Here is a 14328-nt window from a genome sequence, read left to right as displayed (position 1 = left end):
ACAGACAGACGACAGAGACAGACAGACAGACAGACAGACAGACAGACAGACAGACAGACAGACAGACAGACAGACAGACAGACAGACAGACAGATCCATATATTAACACACAAAAGAACACAATGAATAAATCTTAACAAGAATTTGACATAAATTGAGATATTTATACCTTGCCAATCTTCTGTCCAAGGCCACCAAACCAGATGTCTCCATAAGCGTCAGTAGGGAGCTCCTGTACGTGTCTGTGTCTGTCCCATGTCTCTCCCAGGTAGTTCTCAGGTTTGATAGAGGCATCAACATGGTGAATCCTCTGGTAACCACACTTACAGATCCCGTTACTGTGGCAGACAAACAGTCAAAAAAAAGTCATTTGAGAACAAGTCATGATATTTAAAAAAATAAATAATAATATTTCACCTTTATTTAACCAGGTAGACCAGCTGAGAACAAGTCCTTAATTTAACCAGGTAGGCTAGTTGAGAACAAGTTCTCATTTACAACTGTGACCTGGCCAAGATAAAGCAAAACAGTGTGACACAAACAACAACACAGAGTTACACATGGAATAAACAAACATACAGTCAATAACACAATAGAAAAAGTCTATATACAGTGTGTGCAAATGAGGTAAGATAAGGGAGTTAAGGCAATAAATAGGCCATGGTGGCGAAGTAATTACAATATAGCAATTAAACACTGGAATGGTAGATGTGCAGAAGATGAATGTGCAAGTAGAGATACTGGGGTGCAAAGGAGCAAGATAAATAAATAAATACAGTATGGGGATGAGGTAGATAGATGGGCTATTTACAGATGGGCTATGTACAGGTGCAGTGATCTGCTCTGACAGCTGGTGCTTAAAGCTAGTGAGGGAGGTGAGTCTCTTGATAAACAGTCATTAAAAAATACAGTAATTATATAACCAGTCATTAGAGAACCAGTCATTAGAGAACCAGTCATTATAGAACCAGTCATTAGAGAACCAGTCATTAGAGAACCAGTCATTATATAACCAGTCAGTAGAGAACCAGTCATTATATAACCAGTCATTACAGAACCAGTCATTATAGAACCAGTCAGTAGAGAACCAGTCATTATATAACCAGTCATTACAGAACCAGTCATAATAGAACCAGTCATTATAGAACCAGTCATTAGAGAACCAGTCATTATAGAACCAGTCATTAGAGAACCAGTCATTCGAGAATCAGTCATTAGAGAACCAGTCATTATAGAACCAGTCATTAGAGAATCAGTCATTAGAGAACCAGTATTTATAGAACCAGTCATTAGAGAACCAGTCATTACAGAACCAGTCATTAGAGAACCAGTCATTATAAAACCAGTCATTATAGAACCAGTCATTAGAGAACCAGTAATTATAGAACAAGTCATTACAGAACCAGTCATTATAGAACTAGTCAGTAGAGAACCAGTCATTAGAGAACCAGTCATTACAGAACCAGTCATTACAGAACCAGTCATTATAGAACCAGTCAGTAGAGAACCAGTCATTATAGAACCAGTCATTATAGAACCAGTCATTAGAGAACCAGTCATTATAGAACCAGTCATTAGAGAACCAGTCATTATAGAACCAGTCATTATAGAACCAGCCATTAGAGAACCAGTCATTATAGAACCAGTCATTAGAGAACCAGTCATTATAGAACCAGTCATTAGAGAACCAGTCATTAGAGAACCAGACATTAGAGAACCAGTCATTAGAGAACCAGTCAGAAGTGAACCAGTCATTATAGAACCAGTCATTATAGAACCAGTCATTAGAGAACCAGTCATTAGAGAACCAGTCATTAGAGAACCAGTCATTATAGAACCAGTCATTATAGAACCAGTCATTATAGAACCAGTCATTCGATAATCAGTCATTAGAGAACCAGTCATTAGAGAACCAGTCATTATAGAACCAGTCATTATAGAACCAGTCATTAGAGAACCAGTCATTATAGAACCAGTCATTAGAGAACCAGTCATTAGAGAACCAGTCATTAGAGAACCAGTCATTATAGAACCAGTCATTATAAAATCAGTCATTAGAGAACCAGTCATTATAGAACCAGTCATTATAGAACCAGTCATTATAAAATCAGTCATTAGAGAACCAGTCATTAGAGAACCAGTCATTATAGAACCAGTCATTATAGAACCAGTCATTATAGAACCAGTCATTAGAGAACCAGTCATTAGAGAACCAGTCATTATAGAACCAGTCATTATAAAATCAGTCATTAGAGAACCAGTCATTATAGAACCAATCATTAGAGAACACATCATTAGAGAACCAGTCATTAGAGAACACATCATTAGATAAACATTCATTAGAGAACGAGTCATTATAGAACCAGTCATTAGAGGACCAGTCATTAGAGAACCAGTCATTATAGAACCAGTCATTATAGAACCAGTCATTATAGAACCAGTCATTACAGAACCAGTCATTATAGAACCAGTCATTATAGAACCAGTCATTATAGAACCAGTCATTAGAGAACCAGTCATTATAGAACCAGTCATTAGAGAACCAGTCATTATAGAACCAGTCATTAGAGAACCAGTCATTATAGAACCAGTCATTATAGAACCAGTCATTATAGAACCAGTCATTAGAGAACACATCATTAGAGAACCAGTCATTAGAGAACACATCATTAGATAAACATTCATTAGAGAACGAGTCATAAGAACGTGCTCCACCCTGACTTTGCTATCTTGTGTATTTTTTCTCGTTTATCCTGACTTTCTTTGTACATCAAGCTCCCAACATCATCACGTATGATGACCAAGGACAACAGCAAATAACCTCGACTTCGTCCTCGATTTTAGCTCTTACTTCAACTCCGACTCAGCTCTTTCCTTGTTTAAACCGGAACCCAGTCCTTTGTTAAGGCTACCCAAGCGCCGCAAGGAAAGACGGAAGAGTAGGGCTGGCGTATTTGTTAGACTCAGACATAGAGAACATTTTTCCGGCACTCCCCTCCTTTTTATTGGCAAATGTCCAGTTACTTTAGAACAAGATGGACGAGCTCTGTTTGAGAGTTTCCTACCAACAGGACATGAAAAGCTGTGATATTCTATGCTTTTCAGAAACTTGGCTGACGGATAGGCTTGGGTGGTATACCATATATCAGGGTATTTGGAAAAAGCCATGGGATGGTTTTTCAATACCTTTTTCTTTGAAGCTTTTAATAAATTGTAATATTTGTAGCTACTTTTTAAATAAATACCCGCAGTCAACTTGTGCAATACGTTAGGAGATAATAAAAAAATTGCTTTCTTCATTTCACCTGTCACATTATTATGAAGGTTACAGTAGTCCCCAGTGTTTGTTTACAAGCGTACATCAACTAGAGACCGGAGCCTTGTGTGTCACTCATTGTTGTTCACATGCGCCAGGTGATCTAGTTACAGTAAGGAATTCACAAATAAATGTTTGCCAGCTAGATATATTATAACTATTATGTTAGCTGTCTAAAATGTGCTAAATTCTCTGCAGTTGTGCATTTGGCATGCTATTTTAGTAGCTAGTTATATATCCATCTAAGTCGTTAGCTTCTTCTAAAATCAAGCATTCGCTTGGTAACAGCAGATAATCCCGTCCTGATTCAAGAGCCTTGCTGTCTAATATGTGTTTTGTTCATGCAGCAAACTAGGAATAGCATTTTGGAGTTACTTGTATAGTTTAGGTCAGAAACTGTAAAAATGTTCGCAATGTTCTCATTAGCATTTAGTTAGCATTCTCTATGGGAATTACATGTACTTGTTAGCATTGCTAATCTTCGGATTACAGAGTATCAGTAGGGTTTGAAAACAGCGTTCCTTGCATTCAGTGCCAGTATTACCGAATATCCCAGTAAGGCACAAGGTCGGTATGAAGGTATGACAATCTGAATACCGCCCAAGCCTACTGACGGACGATATGGACATAAAACTCTAGGGTTTCTCCATGTTTCGTAACGATCGGACAGCGAACTCCGGTAAAACCAAAGGGGAGGGGTGTGCCTCTTGTAAACAACAACTGGTGCGCTGCTTCAAGTGTGAAGGAAGTATCCAGCTTTTGCTCACCTGAACTAGAATACATTATGGTAAATTGCAGACCACGAATCCCTCCTCCTGCTTCCTGTCACCAAAGTCATAGACTATTCTCTCTGCTACCGCATGGCAAGCGGTAGCGGAGCACCAAGTCTAGGACCAAAAATGGCCCCTTAAAACCTGTTGGGGATACCCCTTCCCGTTCGGATCCCGTTAACGGGATTGCTTGACAAGATACAACGCGCGAAATTCAAAACAGAATAAATCGAATAATTGAAATTTCTCAAATAATCAACTATCTTACACCCTTTGAAAGATAAACATCTCCTTAATCTAACCACGTTGTCCGATTTCAAAAAGGCTTTACGGCGAAAGCATAAAGTTAGATTATGTTAGGACAGTACATTGAAAATAGCTGTGTGTAATGTTTTGTCAATTCAAAGACAGGCGTCACCAAAAGCAGAAAACCAGCTAAAATTATGCACTAACCTTTGACAATCTTCATCAGATTACACTCCTAGGACATTTTGTTAGACAATACATGCATTTTTTGTTCTATCAAGTTCATATTTATATCCAAAAACAGCATTTTACAGTGGCGGTGAAATTCAGAAAATATTTTCCCTCAAATGCACAACTTGCCGACTTATTTACGCTGCTGTGCGTTTTTGTTGCCGATCTTACTTTGCTACCTAACGGTTTTTACTTTTTCATTACCGTATATTTTTACTTTTTACCCTCACTCAACTTTTTTCATTCAACTTTCTTACCCCGGAGGTTTTATCTGGACATGGTTCGTCAGGACTTCAAACAGCCGAAGCTAAGTAACATTAACATGATGCCTTCTAATTGCAGTCGTTGTACTTATAATATACAGGAGAGCGATCGCCTTACGGCAAGGATAGCTGTGCTGCAAGCCCAGCTTCAGACGCAATCGTTAGGCAAGGGTAATTTCAGTGTAGGAAAGGATGAAACAGCGTCTGTGCCACCAGCAAGTACAGATGGTAACGTTAGTATAAACCCCCTCGCACGGTCCCCGCAGCCGGACAACTTTCTCATGGCTTCTGGAGGGAAACGCTGTAGGAATGCTCAACCGGTGTCGCTTATTCAGCCGACAGAAACTTTCAACCGGTTCTCCCCATTAAGTGAGTCGGAGTCGGAGGCCGAGACTTCTCTGGTCTCTACTCCTCCCGCTGTGGGGTCTGAGACGCCGACGGCTCCCACCATTAGCTCTGACAAATTGAAAACCCTAGTAATTGGCGACTCCATTACCCGCAGTATTAGACTTAAAACGAATCATCCAGCGATCATACACTGTTTACCAGGGGGCAGGGCTACCGACGTTAAGGCTAATCTAAAGACGGTGCTGGCTAAAGCTAAAACTGGCGAGTGTAGAGAGTATAGAGATATTGTTATCCACGTCGGCACCAACGATGTTAGGATGAAACAGTCAGAGGTCACCAAGCGCAACATAGCTTCAGCGTGTAAATCAGCTAGAAAGATGTGTCGGCATCGAGTAATTGTCTCTGGCCCCCTCCCAGTTAGGGGGAGTGATGAGCTCTACAGCAGAGTCTCACAACTCAATCGCTGGATGAAAACTGTGTTCTGCCCCTCCCAAAAGATAGAATTTGTAGATAACTGGCCCTCTTTCTGGGACTCACCCACAAACAGGACCAAGCCTGGCCTGTTGAGGAGTGACGGACTCCATCCTAGCTGGAGGGGTGCTCTCATCTTATCTACGAACATAGACAGGGCTCTAACTCCTCTAGCTCCAGAATGAAATAGGGTGCAGGCCAGGCAGCAGGCTGTTAGCCAGCCTGCCAGCTTAGTGGAGTCTGCCATTAGCACAGTCAGCATGGTCAGCTCAGCTTTCCCCATTGAGACCGTGTCTGTGCCTCGATCTAGGTTGGGCAAAATTAAAAATGGCGGTGTTCCCTTTAGTAATCTCACTAGTATAAAGACCTCCTCCATTCCTGCCATTATTGAAAGAGATTGTGATACTTCACATCTCAAAATTGGGTTACTTAATGTTAGATCCCTCACTTCCAAGGCAGTTATAGTCAATGAACTAATCACTGATCATAATCTTGATGTGATTGGCCTGACTGAAACATGGCCTGATGAATTAAGCCTGATGAATTTACTGTGTTAAATGAGGCCTCACCCCCTGGTTACACTAGTGACCATACCCCCCGTGCATCCGGCAAAGGCGGAGGTGTTGCTAACATCTACGATAGCAAATTTCAATTTACAAAAAAAAAAACAATGACATTTTCGTCTTTTGAGCTTCTAGTCATGAAATCTATGCAGCCTACTCACTCACTTTTTATAGCTACTGTTTACAGGCCTCCTGGGCCATATGCAGTGTTCCTCACTGAGTTCCCTGAATTCCTATCGGATCTTGTAGTCATAGCAGATAATATTCTAATTTTTGGTGACTTTAACATTCACATGGAAAAGTCCACAGACCCACTCCAAAAGGCTTTCGGAGCCATCATCGACTCAGTGGGTTTTTGTCCAACATGTCTCTGGACCTACTCACTGCCACAGTCATACTCTGGACCGAGTTTTGTCCCATGGAATAAATGTTGTGGATCTTAATGTTTTTCCTCATAATCCTGGATTATCGGACCACCATTTTATTGCGTTTACAATTGCAACAATGAATCTGCTCAGACCCCAACCAAGGAGCATTAAAAGTCGTGCTATAAATTCTCAGACAACCCAAAGATTCCTTGATGCCCTTCCAGACTCCCTCTGCCTACCCAAGGACGTCAGAGGACAAAAATCAGTTAACCACCTAACCGAGGAACTCAATTTAACCTTGCACAATACCCTAAATGCATTTGCAACCCTAAAAATTAAAAACATCTGTCATAAGAAACTAGCTCCCTGGTATACAGAAAATACACGAGCTCTGAAGCAAGCTTCCAGAAAATTGGAACGGAAATGGCGCCACACCAAACTGGAAGTCTTCCGACTAGCTTGGAAAGACAGTACCGTGCAGTATCAAAGAGCCCTCACTGCTGCTCGATCATCCTATTTTTCCAACTTAATTGAGGAAAACAAGAACAATCCGAAATTTCTTTTTGATACTGTCGCAAAGCTAACTAAAAAGCAGCATTCGCAAATGGAGGATGGCTTTCACTTCAGCAGTAATACATTTATGAACTTCTTTGAGGAAAAGATCATGATCATTAGAAAGCAAATTACGGACTCCTCTTTAAATCTGGGTATTCCTCCAAAGCTCCATTGTCCTGAGTCTGCACAACTCTGCCAGGACCTTAGCTCAAGGGAGATACTAAAGTGTTTTAGTACTATATCTCTTGACACAATGATGAAAATAATCATGGCCTCCAAACCCTCAAGCTGCATACTGGACCCTATTCCAACTAAACTACTGAACGAGCTGCTTCCTGTGCTTGGCCCTCCTATGTTGAACATAATAAACGGCTCTCTATCCACCGGATGTGTACCAAGCTCACTAAAAGTGGCAGTAATAAAGCCTCTCTTGAAAAAGCCGAATCTTGACCCAGAAATGATAAAAAAAACTAATCGGCCTATATCGAATCTTCCATTCCTCTCAAAAATTGTAGAAAAAGCTGTTGCACAGCAACTCACTGCCTTCCTGAAGACAAACAATGTATACGAAACGCTTCAGTCTGGTTTTAGACCCCATCATAGCACTGAGACTGCACTTGTGAAGGTGGTAAATGACCTTTTAATGACGTCAGACCGAGGCTCTGCATCTGTCCTCGTGCTCCTAGATCTTAGTGCCGCTTTTGATACCATCGATCACCACATTCTTTTGGAGAGATTGGAAACCCAAATTGGTCTACATGGACAAGTTCTGGCCTGGTTTAGATCTTATCTGTCGGAAAGATATCAGTTTGTCTCTGTGAATGGTTTGTCCTCTGACAAATCAATTGTAAATTTCGGTGTTCCTCAAGGTTCCGTTTTAGGACCACTATTGTTTTCACTATATATTTTACCTCTTGGGGATGTCATTCGAAAACATAATGTTAAATTTCACTGCTATGCGGACGACACACAGCTGTACATTTCAATGAAACATGGTGAAGCTCCAAAATTGCCCTCGCTAGAAGCCTGTGTTTCAGACATAAGGAAGTGGATGGCTGCAAACTTTCTACTTTTAAACTCGGACAAAACAGAGATGCTTGTTCTAGGTCCCAAGAAACAAAGAGATCTTCTGTTCAATCTGACAATTAATCTGGATGTAACGTTCGTCGCCTGGTGACGAGGAAGCGGACCAAAACGCAGCTGGGAGCGAACACATGTTTGTTGAACACACTGGAATTAACCATGTACACAAAATCAAGAAAAATGTCGATACGTTACGTGCTCAAAACAAAGAGACAACACCCCACAAACAGCGTGGGGAAAACAGCAACTTAAATGTGATCCCAATCAGAGACAATTAGCGACAGCTGTCTCTGATTGGGAATCGACAGAACCCAACATAGACATAACCCACCTAGAGCCTACACAAGGCTAAAACGTAAACATAAAACAAACCAAGGGAAAATACCCAACATGACACACCCTGACCCAAAATACCAGAGTTCACCTGGTCAGGGCGTGACAGAACCCCCCCCCCCAACGGTGCGTACTCCCGGCGCACCAAACTTAAGTCTATTAGGGGGGGGACCCGGGTGGGCGCCTCACCCTCGGTGGAGGCTCTGGCCCCGGGCGTGTTCTTTCCCCCGCCTTCACCTTAACCCTACCCCTCTGGCCCGGACTGGACCACTGTGGAGCGGCATGCTCAGGCTCTGGAGCGGAGCCGTCGACCGGAACAGGATTGGGCACCGGTGGACCGGACACGGGCCGTGCCGGACTGTGGACACGCACCGTGGGCTTGGTGCGGGGAACAGGAACGGGCCGGACAGGACTGTGGACACGCACCGTGGGCTTGGTGCGGGGAACAGGGATGGGCCGGACAGGACTGGGGACACGCACCACTAACCTGGTGCGGGGAGCAGGGACGGGGGGCCGGACAGGACTGGGGACACGCACCACTAACCTGGTGCGGGGAGCAGGGACGGGCCGGACAGGACTGGGGACACGCACCAATAACCTGGTGCGAGGAGCAGGGACGGGCCGGACAGGACTGGGAACACGTACTGGTGACCTGAAGCGTGGAGCCGGTTTAGCCACTCGTCCTGGCTGGATGCCCATCCTAGTACGGCATGTGCTGGGCATGTCCACCGGACGCACCGGGCTGTGCGGGCGCACTGGCGACACAGCGCGCAACTCCGCATACCATGGCTTGGTGCGGGGAGCAGGGACGGGCCGCACAGGACTGTGGACACGCACCGTGGGCTTGGTGCGGGGAACAGGAACGGGCCAGACAGGACTGTGAACACGCACTGGTGAACTGAAGCGTGGAGCCGGTTTAGCCACTCGTCCTGGCTGGATGCCCATCCTAGCACGGCATGTGCTGGGCATGTCCACCGGACGCACCGGGCTGTGCGGGCGCACTGGCGACACAGCGCGCAACTCCGCATACCATGGCTCCTCCTCCAGATCTTCCCTCTGCAGGTCCTCAATCAACTGCCTCATCATCTTCCTCTCTTCCTCCGCCATCATCCCCCACGAGAGCAGTGGTCTGGGCTCTTCCTCTGCCCTTCCGGACCACCCCATTAGCCCCCCCAAAAAAAATTCTTGGGGGTGTTTTCCGGGCCTCCTCGACCGCCGCCTGCGACTCCGTCTACCGGCTGGCTTTACCTCCTCGACCTGGGAATCCTTCCGCCAGGGTCCTTTCCCCGACATGATCTCCTCCCAGGTCCAGAACTCCTTCCCCTCGCGAGCCCATCTCTCGTGCTCCTTTTCCTCCCGCTGCTTGGTCCTGGTTCGGTGGGGTGTTCTGTAACGTTCGTCGCCTGGTGACGAGGAAGCGGACCAAAACGCAGCTGGGAGCGAACACATGTTTGTTGAACACACTGGAATTAACCATGTACACAAAATCAAGAAAAATGTCGATACGTTACGTGCTCAAAACAAAGAGACAACACCCCACAAACAGCGTGGGGAAAACAACAACTTAAATGTGATCCCAATCAGAGACAATTAGCGACAGCTGTCTCTGATTGGGAATCGACAGAACCCAACATAGACATAACCCACCTAGAGCCTACACAAGGCTAAAACGTAAACATAAAACAAACCAAGGGAAAATACCCAACATGACACACCATGACCCAAAATACCCGAGTTCACCTGGTCAGGGCGTGACACTGGATGGTTGTACAGTCGTCTCAAATAAAACTGTGAAGGTCCTCGGTGTTACTCTGGACCCTGATCTCTCTTTTGAAGAACATATCAAGACTGTTTCAAGGACAGCTTTTTTCCATCTACGTAACATTGCAAAAATCAGAAACTTTCTGTCCAAAAATGACGCAGAAAAATGTATCCATGCTTTTGTTACTTCTAGGCTGGACTACTGCAATGCTCTACTTTCCGGCTACCCGGATAAAGCACTAAACAAACTTCAGTTAGTGCTAAATAAGGCTGCTAGAATCCTGACTAGAACCAAAAAATTTGATCATATTACTCCAGTGCTAGCCTCCCTACACTGGCTTCCTGTTAAGGCAAGGGCTGATTTCAAGGTTTTACTGCTAACCTACAAAGCATTACATGGGCTTGCTCCTACCTATCTTTCCGATTTGGTCCTGCCGTACATACCTACACGTACGCTACGGTCACAAGACGCAGGCCTCCTAATTGTCCCTAGAATTTCTAAGCAAACGGCTGGAGGTAGGGCTTTCTCCTATAGAGCTCCGATTTTATGGAATGGTCTGCCTACCCATGTGAGAGACGCAGACTCAGTCTCAACCTTTAAGTCTTTACTGAAGACTTATCTCTTCAGTAGGTCCTATGATTAAGTGTAGTCTGGCCCAGGAGTGTGAAGGTGAACGGAAAGGCTGGAGCAACGAACCGCCCTTGCTGTCTCTGCCTTGCCGGTTCCCCTCTTTCCACTGGGATTCTCTGCCTCTAACCCTATTACAGGGGCTGAGTCACTGACTTACTGGTGATCTTCCATGCCGTCCATGGGAGGGGTGCGTCACTTGAGTGGGTTGAGTCACTGACGTGGTCTTCCTGTCTGGGTTGGCGCCCCCCCTTGGGTTGTGCCATGGCGGAGATTTTTGTGGGCTATACTCGGCCTTGTCTTCGGACGGTAAGTTGGTGGTTGTAGACATCCCTCTAGTGGTGTGGGGGCTGTGCTTTGGCAAAGTGGGTGGGGTTATATCCTGCCTGTTTGGCCCTGTCCGGGGTATCATCGGATGGGGCCACAGTGTCTTCTGATCCCTCCTGTCTCAGCCTCCAGTATTTATGCTGCAGTAGTTTATGTGCCGGGGGGCTAGGGTCAGTCTGTTTCATCTGGAGTATTCTCTTGTCTTATCCGGTGTCCTGTGTGAATTTAAATATGCTCTCTCTAATTCTCTCTTTCTCTCTTTCTTTCTTTCTCTCGGAGGACCTGAGCCCTAGGACCATGCCTCGGGACTACCTGGCATGATGACTCCTTGCTGTCCCCAGTCCACCTGGCCATGCTGCTGCTCCAGTTTCAACTGTTCTGCCTGCGGCTACGGAACCCTGACCTGTTCACCGGACGTGCTTGTTGCACCCTCGACAACTACAATGATATTATTATTTGACCATGCTGGTCATTTATGAACATTTTAACATCTTGACCATGTTCTGTTATAATATCCACCCGGCACAGCCAGAAGAGGACTGGTCACCCCTCATAGCCTGGTTCCTCTCTAGGTTTCTTCCTAGGTTTTTGGCCTTTCTAGGGAGTTTTTCCTAGGGAGTTTTTCCTAGCCACCGTGCCTCTTTCACATGCATTGCTTGCTGTTTGGGGGTTTAGGCTGGGTTTCTGTACAGCACTTTGAGATTTCAGCTGATATACGAAGGGCTATATAAATACATTTGATTTGCTTTGATTTTAAATGCTGCCGGTGAATCAGCGCTACAATTTACAAAATTACTATTCGAACACATTGGTAAATGATAATATTGTCATTCAAAGAATTATAGATTAACATCTCGTGAATGCAACCACATTTCCAGATTTCAAAATAACTTTACTGGGAAATCACACTTTGCTATAAACGAGGTGCTATGCTAAGAAAAATAGGCTAGGCGATACATGTTAGCGACATCTTGGAACCATCCAAAATCCAATATACTATTGTAAATATTCACTTACCTTTGATTATCTTCATCAGAAGGCACTTCCAGGGATCCCAGGTCCACAACAAATGTAGTTTTGTTCGAAAAAGTTAATAATTTATGTCCCAATAGCTCCTTCTTGTTAGCGCGTTCTGTAGACTACTCAAAATGTACCGAAGCCCACGGGACTTGTCGCCACGAAAGAGCAAAAATATATATATTTACGTTCGTTCAAACATGTCAAACGTTGTATAACATAAATCTTTAGGGCCTTTTTCAATCAGAACTTCAATAATATTCAAGGCGGACGATTGCATTGTCTTATAAAACGTTTCAGAAAGAAAGGGTCCCCACACGCATGCGCGTCATAGTAGACATGGCCATCCGCCTATGACCAACTTTCCAGGCCTCTCGTTCGGTCAGTTTTTACAGGAGAACACTCAAACCACTTTGTAAAGACTGTTGACATCTAGTGGAAGCCTTAGGAAGTGCTAAATGAATCCTAACTCACGGTGTGTTTCATAGGCAAAGTGTTGAAGGTGATTCCACAAATCAGATTTCCACTTCCTGCATGGAATCTTCTCAGGTTTTGGCCTGCCATATGAGTTCTGTTATACTCACAGACACCATTCAAACAGTTTTAGAAACTTTAGAGTGTTTTCTATCCAAATCTACTAATTATATGCATATTCTAGTTACTGGGCAGGAGTAGTAACCAGATTAAATCGGGTATGTTTTTTATCCAGCCGTGCAAATACTGCCCCCTATCCCCAACAGGTTTTAACAGCTTCTACCCCCAAGCTATAAGACTGCTGAACAATTAATCAAATGGCCACCCGGACTATTTACATTGACACTCCCCCCCTCTTTGTTTTTACACTGCTGCTACTTGCTGTTTATTATTTATGCATAGTCACTTTACCCCTACCTACTGTACAAAATAACTCCACTAACCTGTACGCCCACACATTGCCTCGGTACCGGTACCCCCTCTATATATCCTTGTTATTGTTATTGTGTTCATTTTATTTTAACTATATTTACTTTAGTTTATTTAGTCAATCTTTTATTAAATATTTATTGAACTGCATTGTTGGTTAAGGGCTTGTAAGTAAGCATACTCAGAGCATGTGACAAATACAATTTTATTTTATTTTGTTTATAAGCAAAAACTCAAAACAGGAAGTACCAGTGACGCACTCAGTACACTCAAGTACGGAAGAGGTCCAACGAAGCGGATGCTAAGCTACAAGACTGCTTTGCTAGCACAGACTGGAATATGTTCAGGGATTCATCTGATAACATTGAGGAGTTCAACACATCAGTTACAGGCTTCATCAATAAGTGCATCAACAACGACGTCCCCACAGTGACCGAGCTGCCGCTTTCAAGCAACGGACATGGACTAAGATAGAGTCCTACTACAGCGGCTCAGATGCTTGTCGGATGTGGCAGGGTTTGGAGATTAGTACAGATTACAAAGGGAAACCCAGCAGTGAGTTGTTCAGTGATGCAAACCTCCTAGATGAACTAAATGCATTCTATGCTCGCTTCGAGGCAAACAACACTGAACCACGCATGAGAGCACTAGCTGTTCTGGACTCCTGTGCGATCTTGCTCTCCATAACCGTTGTGAGTAAGACCTTTAAACACGTTAACATTAGGCGTGTGCCTGACATGGCTATACTCGTATTCATAATCGTGTCCGTAAATTGACAGATGATAGTCAGATCAGATCAGATGATGCTCATGATCGGAAAAAACTAAGGTGTTTTAATATGCCTAAGTATATGTTCACAAAATACCTCCCTGCATGTTTTCACTGCCAAAAAGCTGCAGATTAGGAGGAGCGCAGGGAGGGGTGTGTATGTGTGTCCTCAACTTGCAGCGGGCAGCCAAGTTTGCTGTCACTCAGTCAGATTGCGCATCAGCGTTTAATTTTTTGTTCCCTACCCTTGCCTCGCTTGTTAGAGATTATGCACAGTGATAGCTTGATAGCAAACATCCTCGCCATGTGATTTATCATGGTAGCATTCTAAATGATCAGACCAAAACCATGCGAGGCAAAGTGATCGGGTGAAATTA

At 44.0% G+C, this 14328-nt stretch overlaps 1 protein-coding gene across 3 annotated transcripts in view; it reads right to left on the bottom strand.

Annotated features, from left to right (window-relative positions):
• Positions 1–14328, bottom strand: part of trpm2 (transient receptor potential cation channel, subfamily M, member 2) — an 84734-nt gene that overhangs the window by 56252 nt on the left and 14154 nt on the right. For 2 of the 3 annotated variants that reach the window (XM_029701946.1, XM_029701945.1), the window contains exon 2: positions 170–338. In XM_029701946.1, coding sequence (XP_029557806.1) covers positions 170–338 — 169 coding nt within the window. Of the gene's footprint in view, positions 1–169; positions 339–14328 lie in introns of those variants that run through there. The other variant, XM_029701948.1, reaches the window with a different exon arrangement.

Source organism: Salmo trutta, chromosome 20, assembly GCF_901001165.1.
Source record: "Salmo trutta chromosome 20, fSalTru1.1, whole genome shotgun sequence".
NCBI lineage: Eukaryota > Metazoa > Chordata > Actinopteri > Salmoniformes > Salmonidae > Salmo > Salmo trutta.
The sequence above is the reverse complement of the archived record's forward strand: the minus strand, read 5'-3'. Positions and strand labels throughout refer to the sequence as shown.